We start from the raw sequence: 13,180 nt of genomic DNA on the forward strand, positions 1-13,180 counted from the left end.
ATAATCCATAATAACACTTCCTCCAGTGAAAAAGTGGTCTGGTCTGAATCAGGAGAGAAATCTGCACAGATCAAGCACCGTTTACAAGCCAAAACAGCTCTAAACAAATATGTGGCTGGATTTTGATGTGAGAGACAACAGGAGATGCACTTTTTCACTGGAGGAAGCGTTATTATGAACTCATATTTTAGCCAGAAGCAACTGTTTAAAGTTAAAAATGTCTTAATGATGGATTTGTTTCTCAAACACGCAGCTTTTGTCTTCTCCAGATGTTAACTGATGGAGTGGAGTGGTGTGGATTACTTGTGGATTATTGTTATGTTTTTATCAGCTGTTTGGACTCTCATTCTGACGGCACCCATTCACTCCAATGGTGAACAAGTGATGCAATGCTACATTTCTCCAAATCTGATGAAGAAACAAACTCGTCTACTTTTTCTGTAGATTTTATTTTTTGGTTGAACTATTCCTTTATTTTGTGACTTTATGCTTGAGATTTAGCAGTTTAATGAGACTGTAAATGTAAAATTGCCCTGTTTACAGGAATGAGAAATGTCATGTGCACTACACCACTGATTTCATCCATAAGCTCTACTCCGCCGAGGGGAAAGGCGTCTTCGACTGCAGGGTCAATGTCCTGGGACACCTGCAGCAGGTACAGACTCATGCTTTATCACTGAACTCATTTGAACAACTTTTGACTCGGATCCAAAACCTACTGAGCTCCCATGATTTCTACTTCATAAGGGAGCATCCTCACTGAAAGTCTCTGTGCAACTGTGCAAGTCTCTGTGCAACTTGTAAATCATCCTCTAAAATCACCTGATCTTCATCACCTGACTTATTGCACACATATTGCTAAACTACATACTCTTGATACTCTTATAAGCATTAAAATACACAACACACACACAAATACTGGGCGTAAAAAGTCTGATTCGTTTCATTATATTTTATTTCTTGCAACTAAACCGGTATTCATAATCATGAGGTATTCAAAAAACTTTAGTGCATCAAATATCTGATAACAATCAAAGCAAAGTTTCGATTTGAGTTTCATCTCTAAACATACATTGGTTATAATAGTGTAAATTTTTGATGTTGTTTTTCTGATATTAATAGGGTGGAGTACCAACACCCTTTGACCGAAACTATGGCACTAAACTGGGCGTTCGAGCCGTGCAGTGGCTGACAGAGAAGATGACCGACAGTTTTAGACAAGGTGAGACGACGTTTGCATGCTAAAAACTAAATATAACTACGTAAATCCTTCAGAATTTAAATTCACATCAGGTGACAAGTTTAATGATCTGAAATCACTGTAATGGAGAGGCTCGAGTTTATCGGTCACAGCACTGTTGTTTTCCTGCTGAAGCCAATGGGATTTAGTCGCACGACAGAATGAATTCCCTGAAACTGTGCAGCAGCAGATGAAGTGTGAATAAAGCCAGTGTTTGTGTCTGCAGGTCGTGTGTTTGTGAACACCCCGGACACAGCCTGTGTGGTCGGCCTGTACAAGAAGGTTCTGACCTTCAGTCCCATCACTGAGCTGAAGGACCAGACGGACTTTGAGTGAGTGACTCTAACAATTACACACAGAACACACAGTTCTTTATTGGTCACATACATCTTACATATGTGTGATATAATGTGCAATAACAAACAGAAACAATAACGTTTTAAGGAAATACACACACAGTATAAGTAATAGAATATAATAAGCTGTCAAGAAATATGTGAAAATAGAATATAGTAGAGAAAAAAAAGAACAAAGTAGATATTTTATGCAAGATATACTAAACTATATGATATAAACAGTAGCTGTACAGCTTATTTTGTTAGATTTTTTTACTGTGCATACTACACACATACTACATACTACTTCCACAACCAGTTAATATCAACCAATAATATCATAATTTTCAAGCAAAGATGTACTCATCTTAAAAAAAAATTTTCCTTATAAAAAAAATAACTGTAATTTTAGTATCATTTATATTTTTGTTAAAATTTTGAATTAGATTTTATTTTTATATTTTCTGCTTTCACTGTAATTTGAACGTTTTAGTAATTTTAGTATTTTTGTCAATTTTATTAGTTACTTTTAAATGCGTCTACATAGTATTATTTTTTATTAGATTGATTTAAGCAAAGATATACTAAACTTTTTCCTCATAAAAAATTTGTTTATTTTAGTATCATTTATGTACTATTATATTTTTTATAATTATAATATTATAATTAAAAATAAATATATAATTATAGTTTTTTATATTTTGAAATAGATTTTATATTTTCTGCTTTCACTTTAATTTGAGTAACTTTTAGTAATTTTGTTGTATGTTTTTGTCATTTTTATTAGTTTTTTAAATATCTATATAGTATTTTTTTATTAAGTTTTAGTTATTAATACTTTGAGTTAAACTGAATGATAATGAGAAATGTTGCCTTGACAAGTAGCTCACATAAAATAAGTTTATATATACATATATAATTTTATTTAAGTTATAGTTTATTATTTCAAGTAAAAAATGATGCACATTCTTATGAGATGAAGAAAAAGCTGTTTTATTCTGTTGAAGAAATTCAATCAATTTGCTACTACTAATAATAATACCACTTTCTATAGTGCTTTTCCAGTTCTCAATGTATTTTACAAACAGTAATAGCAGGCTCCGTCATATGACATACTTTACACACACATAATGACAGGACAAACTGCTATCAGTAAAGCGTTCCTCTCGCCCTGCAGACACCGGATGCCCAAGACGCAGTGGTGGCTGAACTTCAGACTCATGCTGAAGATGTTGGCCAAGTATCAGACGCCCTTCAACGAGTACGTGACGGGAGAGATCGAACACGTGACCCGCCGCTCTCTCAGCATAGACACTGGCTTCTAAAACCAGACACTGCTAGCGCCATCCTTCTGCAAACACACCAAACTGCCACTCCTCCGTTAAAACGGGTAAACGCCTGATCCTTTAGTGAGTAAAGGAGGCTAAAACTCCAGATTTGTGCCTAAACATGATGCATTCGAGTCCTGCATTTGCACCATGTTTACGCTGAACTCATGCAGCGTCAAAACTAGATCACTCCTGTTATAATAGAACGGTTTCCTGATAAGTTGACAAATTATTTTGTTTGCAAATATCGTATGTGTGAATAGATCGCTATGTATTTGGACCGTTTCATCAAATCCAGCTTCTGATGTGTCTGGTCTTCAATTAAACTCACATTGTTTCTAACCATATATATATATATACTGGGGGCCAGAAGTTTGAAATTATTAAGATTTTCAAATGTTTTTGAAAGAAGTCACTTCTGCTCACCAAGGCTGCATTTATTTGATGAAAAATACTGTAAAGTTTGCATGATAGGACTAGGTGTTACGATCCCAATATTCAGCACCATAGAACATTTTCCCTGTGAGCACTGTGAAAATAGTAAAATATAATTTATTGCTGTGATCAAAGCTGTATTTTCAGCATCATTACTCCAGTCTTCAGTGTCACATGATCTTCAGAAATCATTCTAATATGCTGATTTGCTGCTCAAGAAAAATTTCTGATTATTATCAATGTTGAAAACAGTTGTGCTGCTTCATATTTTTGTAGAAACCGTGACACGTTTGTTTTTTTTAGGATTCTTTGATGAATAGAAAGTTCAAAAGTACAGCATTTATTATTTTTGAATCATACTTAGGCCATGCTTTTGAATGGTAGTGTATCACAATTTTCATAAAAATATGAAGCTGTTTTCAACATTGATAATAATCATAAATGTTTCTCGAGCAGCAAATCAGCATATTAGAATGATTTCTGAAGATCATGTGACACTGAAGACTGGAGTAATGATGCTGAAAATTCAGCTTTGATCACAGAAATAAATTACAGTTCAAAATATATTCACATAGAAAATAGTTATTTTAAATTCTAATAATATTTCACAATTTTACTGTATTGTGTTTATGCACGATGTCAGTGTCAAATTGTATTGCTGTTCCAAAACAACTAATGCAAAGTACATTTAGCATTTTCTTTCATGGTGCAATGCAACACCAGTCACTACCAGTGAAAACACCGTGTTATACTTTATACTAAAACTGCTGCTGTTAGTAGATAATTCAACAACTCAAAAGTTTCTATAGAATTCACTGTTATACTCTGCCAGATCTTTATTTCAGCAGCTTTCCATAAGGGAAATGGTTTGATGTATCGTGATGAAGCACAGGTGGTGATTATGATTATGAACCTGGTGCTTTGATTGTTAAATGTTTGAACATGTATCCTGTAGTTGTGAGCTTCAGTAACGTGACTGTTATATTGTGTGCCTATGCAGTGTGATTAGTGTAAAGCAATAGATAATACTAGTGCAGCATGTTTTACTTCTCCAGTATTGAATACTCTATATTATATGGAAGCCTGAAAGATGTTTAATTATCAGGAAAATAATGTCACAATGCAATAATTATAGCTTAATTTTCTTTTTGCAAAACATCATTTTTCTTCTGCTTTTGGGGTGAAATATGGCCTGGTGTGGCCGGTTGCATAAACTGCTTAGACTGGTTATTTTAAGGCAGTTACATAAACATAGATTGTTCTAACTTGAATGCGAAAAGTAAAACATATTATAGCTTGACTAACTATAGGTGTTCAGGCTATATCCTAAAATACAGCCTTAAAACAGTGGCTGTGCTTTATGCAACTTTTGTGATTTTCACCTCAGAGCATTTCAAACTTCCATCTTTAGCAGCGTTGCATATTGGCCTTTTTACATTGTATTACTCTCAACCATTCTGAGATTGTCTTGCTGACATCTCTCTAAGTGTGCAGTGAGTTATTCATTAACAGTAGTGTTTCTGTCTATAAATGTAAGCCATAAAAACTACATGTAAAATGAATGTAATGATGCAGCCGGATGTCATATTAAAAGGACTGTCCTGTCATTTAAGAAAAATATATAATAAAAAGATATATTTAAAATACTTTGCTTTGTTGTAAGTAGCAGGAAGACAAATATAAAGACTTTTTGAACTTTAAAGTCAATTTTGTTAAGTATTGTTTTCATTTATATAGCACCAAATACATTTAATAAGAACATTCATGAAACTAATATTCCTCTAATTTTCTATTAACTATAATGCATGTATTTTAGTATACACATATATTAAAATTACATCTGTAAATAAGATATTGTGAATCATATGCTGAGCGAAACAAATTAGAACGAAATGACAAATCTAGAATATAAAATGAAACTTTAACAGACATTTGAACACATTTCTGAAGTACAGCTGTAAGGTGGAAATTTATGTTAATGAAGTTACATTTTTCCAAAGCTGAATGAAAATGGAAATGAATCCGCAGATCCTGCCGTGTCCTGTGTGGAAGAGTTCTGCCGAGGGCTCTCCGTCCCAAACGAGAAGGAAAACTCCTCTTGACGACTCTCGGCTTCATCGAACAGGAAACCTTGCAGAGAAACAAACCGTATTAATGGGTGAAAATGTGCATAAAAATAGGTTTAATCTTGTTCAGGCAAAATATATTTTTTATATTTTTCTCTGTGTTTGGTGTGCAATGTGTCCTCAGGAAAACAGGTACAAAAGCTGTCACCGGTGGTACCGTTTCAAAAAGTACAGTTTTGTACCTTTTAGATACTAATATGTACACTTTAGGTACAGATATGTTCCATTATGGACCCTTTGAGGTGTACATTTTGAAAAGGTACCGCCCCAATGAAAGCTTTTGTACCTTTTTTTTCTGAGAGTGTGGCTGTGTTCTTGACAGGTTTGGATGTTAGATATTACTCATGTTCATACTTCACCTGAGAACTTGGGTGCTGATCCTGGTGACTTCTTTTACCAGAAACACAAAATCAGATTTCAGTCATTTAAAACGTTCAGCCATTAAGCACAAACATCAATGCTCCTCCAGAAATACCTTGTCGCTGAAATAGGAGCGTGTGAAGGTAAATGGAGATGCCTACAACACACAAACACACACACAGATGAAATGATGAAACTCTTTGATGAATCAATGCATGTGCCAGTCTTCCAGCTGCTGAAGTTCACCTCTTCTGCTGCAAAATCACAGCCCAGCTTAGAGAACGCAGGTGTGCTTGGACCAGAATTCATGGAGAAGACAAAAGCGGGCGACTTGGTGTCTGAGATCTCCTGCCGTCCAGGTGAGGAACTGGGACTGTTGCTAACAGATCCAACAGTTATCGGTCTCAAACTAGTACTTTCTCTTAGATCTGTATTAATAGAAATAGTGCACTTAAACATAAATTATGTGTTTTTTGGATGCACTTGAAAACAGGTGAATTACCCAGTGCTGCCATCAGTTCTCTCTCTTTTTCCAGTATCTGTTCTTCCGTTGCTCTGATTCTCCTCTCGATTTCCTCTTTCTCAGCTTGAATCTTCAGCAGTTTTTGGGCCAGTGAGTTCTGACAGTATCGATCCTTATACTGCTGAAACACGTTCCTGTAGCTCTCCATTCTCTCCTGGAAGATTTTCCTTCAAAGACCAAGCATCTTTAACCCTATAAACCTACTGTATTTAATTTGATACATGCTTTTCTAAGGCCTATAATTTCTATGATTGCTGAAAAACCTGTTGCACACCATCTACTACATGCCTACTGCTGTCTGATTAATTATACTTGTTTGGCACAAACAAGTTTAATTGTACAAATCTCGTGCGTCACGTGTCTTTTTGCTGTGAAATCTTTACTGATTTATATGAAGTAAAGTAAGAATTAGTAGTAATATTTCAAGATGAACATTTACTGGACTCAAGCAACGTACATTTACTTGATACTACACTTTTTAGAATAATCATGTTAAAATGTTGACTTTACGTCTTGGGGTCTCAAATATGATCATCAGACGTTTATTTGTTCATCTCTCAATCATCGTATTGCATTGCATTATATGTTTTGAAACTACAGAGCTTTAATCATCAAACTAAGCATTTAAATATCATCGTACATTATTGGAGATATAGAGTGATGACTGATATTTATATCATTTTATGTAAGTATCTGCTATACCTTTATAAAGATCTAATTGATTTATATTATAAGCATCAGAATTTCATCTTAATTTTTGGCCATATGAATATTTTAGCAACTGCACCAAATTGCATATTTTTGCTCAGTTTGGGCCTCTGAATAAAATTAAGGCGTTTTCCCTCCATATTCTCACTATATCATACTATATTATGAGCAGAGCTGGGTAGATTACTTACAAATTGTAATCCGTTACTGATTCCAAATTACATGACAAATATTCTAGTCAGTAACGTAATCCATTACATTACACATTTTAGGTAATATATATATAATCAGACTAATTTTTGATTACTTTTGACCTAACTCGTTTATCACATTGATTTAAATAGGATTATCTTGTGGCATATTGATAGAAAAAGAAAAAGAACAGCCTAAATGTTGTTATTTACAACATGAAGTGCATTAAACATTTTATTACATCAAGGTTTCCCAAACTGGGGTTCATGAGGGAACTGCATGGGGTTTGTGAGTTCAATGAAAAGCAAATAATTAATTAAATCATAAAAATGTAAAATTAAATATAATTGTAATATATATTTTATTTGTTTACCTGCATGTCATGTGACCATTAACCAACGTCAGAGAGCCGTGAACATGCAAATGTGATACTTAGTTATTAAAATAATTATTTTAAAATCTCAGAGGTACTTCAAGTAAAACTATTAGGTGAAAGAGGTTCAGATGACAAAAAAGTTTGGGAATGCCTGCATTACATGTGAATAAGAAATAACGTTAATCATGTGTTTGAAAGAAAAAAGCCTTCCAAAGACATAATAATACATGATTAAATAACCCTCTGATAATTCAAATAAAAAATTAACGAGTTCATCAGTAGTTGATGCAATGTTGAAATGCTAAGAAAACACTTCTTAAAACTAAAATGATTTTTGTAAGTCCAGTGGTCAAATGCTGTGAAGTCACCTGACTAGTGACTGGTCTTTGTGTGAATGTCCACAAAACTGGACTTTCTGAATGTATACAAGCGGTAGGCTATTTTAGAAAGGAACATTTAAAAGATGAAAAAGAGGAATTAGGGAGAATCAATAAATTATGAAAAATGTATTGCTATTGTGTGAATAATATGTAATCAATAAAAAAAGTAACTGTAGTCTGAGTACGAGTATTTTAAAATGTAATTAATCTAATTACAAGGAATCTGATTACGTAATCCAGATTACATGTAATCAGTTACTACCCAGCTCTGATTATGAGCCATAAAATCCTGATGTGTCAAATATGATACTCAAGAGCAAACACATATGCAGACTTTTTCATATTTTGTCTAAAGGTTCAATAAGCTGTTCCATTTTAAAAGGAACGATTTTTCGGACTATTATTTCTTAGGCTTTACAGGCTGGACCTACATGTCTTGATTATAGCTGTCCTGTCTCGTCTCTAGCTCGGCTTCCAGCGTCTTTTCGTACTGAAGCAGCAGATGTCCTGTTCGCTGGAGACTGATATCAGAACAGTGGTATTTATATTATAGTATATTATACTCAGTTTTAATATTTGAGCTTAACCTCCTGAGACCCTGCATCCTCATATGAGGACATCATATTTTAGTGAATTTCTCTGAGACGTTACATGCCACAGTTTTAAGTCTGGATGTCCTGTACAGAGCACATTCAGGGCTTTTCAGAGATGCTAAATGTTTGGATGTTTCACTATGACCACCCCCTCTCTTTGGTCTTCAGATATGTCTGATATTAATTTAGTGACACTCTTATGGAAATAGGATAATATTTTGTAATTGTCATTTAAATCGGACAAATTTTTAAACTGTGTGCCATAAATCAACATCTCAGCAAGTATTACTCTCAATATTACACTTCTTTTTTCATTACATGTTGCCCCAAAAACACATTAATATGCAAATTAGATTTAGTTTATAGATACATTATATAGAATGAGAAAACCTGTTTGTGGCCATTTTTCACACATTTTGCATGAAGAAAAATGGTTTATCAAATCATTCTGTTATAACATAGTTGAGAATTATCTTTATACAAAGTTTGGTAAAAAAAAATCCTTAAAACTAAAAAAGTATTGGTGATTTTTAAAAAATCAATTGTTTTTGCCTATGCATGTTTATTCATGTCTTTTTATTTTTTTAAATAAATTGAGTCCCGATGTCCTCTACCAAGGACGTAGCATAACTTATGAATGAAATATCATTTTTTTTATGTTTACATTTTTTTAATGCTCTAAACAATGTAATGACATCAAAAAATACTAATTTTTTCCTAAAATGTTTTGCCGGGTCTTAAGAGGTTAAGAATACACACTTTGCCGTACTTTTTAGAGTTGTCTTTGATAAACCTCAAAGTGTTTTGTTTGTGCTGGATCTCCTCATTGAGTTTGCTGATGATCTTGTGAGTTGTGCCACTGTAATCCTTCTTCTCCTGAATGCTGGACTCACAAACTAAAAACACAAATGATGACATTTTGTTGTTATTTCAATGTGAGTGATTCTTCAATTAGCAGAATGTTTATCCTTTCTAAGTTGTTTCCACTCTTTTACAAACGTACTTTGTATTTGCTGTTTGAGGTCATCCTTCTTCTGAGCGAGTTCTCGAGTTTCTATACCTGTTTATATATAACAGTATACAGTTCATATCAAGTTAAACGTAAAAAAATATGTAAACAAATGATGAAATGAAGCGCCATCACTCACCTAACTGAAGCAGCAGGTTGTCCAGTTGATTTACCGTCTGCTCCTCCATTCAAAACCTGATAAAACACTCACAAATGCCACACGGATCACGTAAATAGATGTATTTTTCAATCTTAAAATGTTATTTAACTCAAATGTGGATTAACGTGTTTTGAACAGAGCCCGTGCGCGTCAGTTACGCCGTCCGTTACTGCGGGAGATTCGGAGTGTTGCCAAGTCCATGGTTTTCACGCGGATTACGGCTATTTTAACACTGTTGCCTCCGGTTGTTTTTCATGTCTGCGAGCGAATTTTAAAACAAACAAATAAATAAATAAATACAAAAACGTGTATTTTACGTGTATTCCCCCCCCCGGAACGCGATTGAGCTGTTTTTGGCCTAGTTTTGAGTAGCAATTGGGCGGGTTTTGTTGTGAAAACCTGGCAACCCTTGTGGTAAGTCAGAATCAGGGTTGCCAGGTTACTCAAAACTAGGGTTTTGTTGTGTAAACCTGGCAACCCTTGTGGTCAGTCAGAATCAGGGTTGCCAGGTTACCCAAAACTAGCTCAATCGCTTTCTGGGAGGTACAATACAGCACATGTGTTTATTATTATTATTATTATTTTTATTTTTTTATTTTTTTTATTTATCTATTTATTTTTAGTTATTTGTCTGTATGTATTTAATTTTGTATGTGAAGCTTTACAAGTTGTGATGTTTGTTTTTTCCTTTGATTTTCCTGTAGAGGTTCTATCTGTTCTGTACTGTTTATTATTTGATGCATAATAAAAAATAGTTTAGCTTACTAATAAATTTATTTTTAATATATTTAATATAATATATAATAATTATGGTATTAATTTAAATTAATATATAATAATTATGGTATTTGGTAAATAAAAAAAATAAAAAAACATTAAAAATTAATTAAATTAAATTAAGTATTTGGTTACCCTGGCGTGTGACAGGTCGTTTTCTGAATAAATAATTCAAGATTTGGGGAGCTGCAGATTTGACCATGTAACATCAAACATTTAATTAATAACATATTATATGCAATTTTGTATTTACACTAATTTATTATTTTACTTAATGCGCATTTATTTATTAAAATTAATTATTTTAAAGAAATAAATGCATATTTAATATACAGACGCTGAGTGTCATTGCTTTAACTGGGGGAGGGGCTTCGATTGATCGTCATCTGATTGGACGAGACAGACGTTCCAGATTCAGTGGGCGGGGCTTGCGGTCATTGTGGCCCAAGAGCATCTACATGGCGGCTGCTGTTGGGCATCAAAACCAGCTGAGCGTTTCATCGCAAGAGTTTTCACAGCTGTTCTTTCATGTATTTGCAACTGGAAGGTAAGAATGCAGTTATTATGAACTAAGCAGGAGCCTCTGGTGGTTGTGAATAAGACGTTTGTTACAGTAGATCCTGGTTTGGGTGTGATTAAACCCAGCTGAGAGGAAAACAGCCTCCGCCTGCAGCATGGAGCTCAAGCTTTACCGAGCACTGATTCAAAATAAACCGTGATCTCAGATATTAAAATTCAGTTTCAGATGCTGTTTTATTAAAACACACTCTTCTGATACTCATGTATGTCTGTTTCTCTGACAATAGAGCTGAATGGACGGAAGGAAGGGTGTTGTTGGCTACACAAAAGCTATTGTTACCTACATGTCAGTGTTTTTATATAATTTAACCATTTATTAATATTTTGAATTAGCTTTTATTTTTATATTTTCAGTTTAAGTTTTAGTAATTTTGTTATGTGCTCGTTTTGATTTGTTTTATTGTTATGTGTTTGTTGTGTTATTGTTAACTATTTTAACATTTAAAAATATTGGCTTTTAAAAATATTTATATTTAGCTTTAATTTATCTTTATTTCAGTTTTAGTCATTTTAATACTTCAACCTAAACTTATTTTATTCCAGTTGGTTGTCAATGCAACATTTCTAATTAGTAATTTTGTTATGACTTTGTCATTTTCATTAGTTTTTATTTTTCTATTTAGCTTAAATGTTGTTTTATTTCAGTTTCAGTAATTTAAGTACTTCAACCTAAACTTTTCTAATTAATTCCAAAACATTTCTAATTTTAGTTTTAAGCATGCAATCTCATGTCTAACGTTAGTAAAGTTTCCTTTTCATAAAAAAACAGACATATTTAAATTTTTCACCATAATTTCCTCCCTCTTTCTGACCCTTAATGATGATGCAAATTGGGAAGAAGTTTTGAGCTATGAAAGTGATGTAAAAGTTATACTCAAAAACTCTTATCTTAAAAGATTAAGGAAAATTCGATTCTTCATGATATGAGGCCTTTGACTGAAATCCTTTAAGTCAGATTTATTTCTGTAGTGCTTTATACAACACAGATGGTTTCAAAGCAGCTTCACATGAATAAACAGAAAAATAACAGCGTTAATGTCGTAAAATAATGGAACAGATTAAATTTCAGTTGTAAAGTATAAGACAATAATGACATTAATCAGCTCAATTTAGTTCAATGTTGATTCAATTCAGTTCAATAACTGTTAATGTTGTTAATGCAGTTGAATCCGTAATATTACTGAATATTAATGGTCTTTGTCTTAACATAGGGAATGCATAAAAAACCACACAGCACTCTGGATTCTGTCTCATCTTAAATGAAATGTCTTGACCTTATTGCCTCCAGACAGCTGCTACGTGGCGCTCACCGGGACCATCACGCGTGGAAAGAAGAAAGGTCAGATGGTGGACATTCACGTCACGCTCACAGAGAGAGAGCTGCAAGAGATGGCCAGGTCAAAGGAGCGTCTGGATGCCGAATGCGACGCTCACGAGGGGTTGAGCCGCTCGTGCGGTTTTGGGCTTTCTCAGGGTCCCCACGCCGTCCTGTGGAGTCTCTCCTGCCCTCCCGTCATCTTCGTCCTGTCCTTTATCACCTCGTTTTACTACGGTACTCTCACTTGGTACAATATTTTCCTGGTGTACAATGAGGAGCGGACGTTCTGCCATAAAATCACAGTCTGCCCGTTCCTCATCATCTTCTACCCCGGGCTCATCGTGGCGCTGTCGCTGGGCTTGTACTCGGCCGTGGTTCAGGTGTCCTGGGCCTTCAGCGAATGGTGGCTGTCGGTCAGGGATCTGGAGAAGGGTCTCTGCGGATGGGCTTGTGGGAAGCTCGGATTGGAGGACTGTTCTCCGTACAGCGTAGTCGAGCTGCTGGACTCGGACACCATTTCTGGGAGTCTGCAGGGAAAGTCACTGCAAACATCCTCGGTGTGAATGGAGATCATCCGAGATTTTCTCCACTGGTTACACAGCCCTGCATCTTCTGCTGATTTGCCAAAAATGCCTAGTATTAGCTAATTTGATGATGCTGAGTTAAAAAAAAATGTGAACTTTCCATCACATAGTTTTTTCACAAAATAAGAATGATTTTTCTAATTATATATATGTGTGT

At 34.4% G+C, this 13,180-nt stretch overlaps 3 protein-coding genes across 3 annotated transcripts in view; 2 read left to right on the forward strand and 1 right to left on the reverse strand.

The window, feature by feature from the left end:
- The window catches only part of LOC107739039 (ATP-dependent 6-phosphofructokinase, liver type-like), a 10,423-nt gene extending 7,329 nt beyond the window's left edge, over positions 1 to 3,094 (forward strand). Inside the window, exons 9-13 of the mRNA XM_016551008.1 lie at positions 544 to 655; positions 1,123 to 1,222; positions 1,467 to 1,572; positions 2,753 to 2,903; positions 2,935 to 3,094. Of these exons, the coding sequence (XP_016406494.1) occupies positions 544 to 655; positions 1,123 to 1,222; positions 1,467 to 1,572; positions 2,753 to 2,900 (466 nt within the window). The 3' untranslated portion in view covers positions 2,901 to 2,903; positions 2,935 to 3,094. The remainder of the gene's footprint in view (positions 1 to 543; positions 656 to 1,122; positions 1,223 to 1,466; positions 1,573 to 2,752; positions 2,904 to 2,934) is intronic.
- A 2,189-nt stretch (positions 3,095 to 5,283) lies between these two features.
- Positions 5,284 to 9,917, reverse strand: LOC107739044 (protein SIX6OS1). Its single transcript, XM_016551012.1, has 9 exons — positions 9,745 to 9,917; positions 9,600 to 9,656; positions 9,366 to 9,492; positions 8,435 to 8,524; positions 6,306 to 6,514; positions 6,071 to 6,252; positions 5,940 to 5,981; positions 5,824 to 5,854; positions 5,284 to 5,468 (listed from the first exon to the last, which is right to left on the reverse strand). Exons 1-9 carry the CDS (start codon positions 9,791 to 9,793, stop codon positions 5,323 to 5,325), a joined length of 933 nt encoding a protein of 310 aa, XP_016406498.1. The 5' UTR covers positions 9,794 to 9,917; the 3' UTR covers positions 5,284 to 5,322.
- A 1,083-nt stretch (positions 9,918 to 11,000) lies between these two features.
- LOC107739045 (transmembrane protein 169) lies at positions 11,001 to 13,037 on the forward strand. The gene is made up of 2 exons (XM_016551013.1): positions 11,001 to 11,089; positions 12,399 to 13,037. Exons 1-2 carry the CDS (start codon positions 11,001 to 11,003, stop codon positions 13,000 to 13,002), a joined length of 693 nt encoding a protein of 230 aa, XP_016406499.1. The 3' UTR covers positions 13,003 to 13,037.
- The last annotated feature ends 143 nt before the right edge of the window (positions 13,038 to 13,180 follow it).

The sequence above is a fragment of the Sinocyclocheilus rhinocerous genome, unplaced genomic scaffold (assembly GCF_001515625.1).
Source record: "Sinocyclocheilus rhinocerous isolate Xijiao unplaced genomic scaffold, SAMN03320098_v1.1 scaffold1096, whole genome shotgun sequence".
Classification (NCBI taxonomy): domain Eukaryota; kingdom Metazoa; phylum Chordata; class Actinopteri; order Cypriniformes; family Cyprinidae; genus Sinocyclocheilus; species Sinocyclocheilus rhinocerous.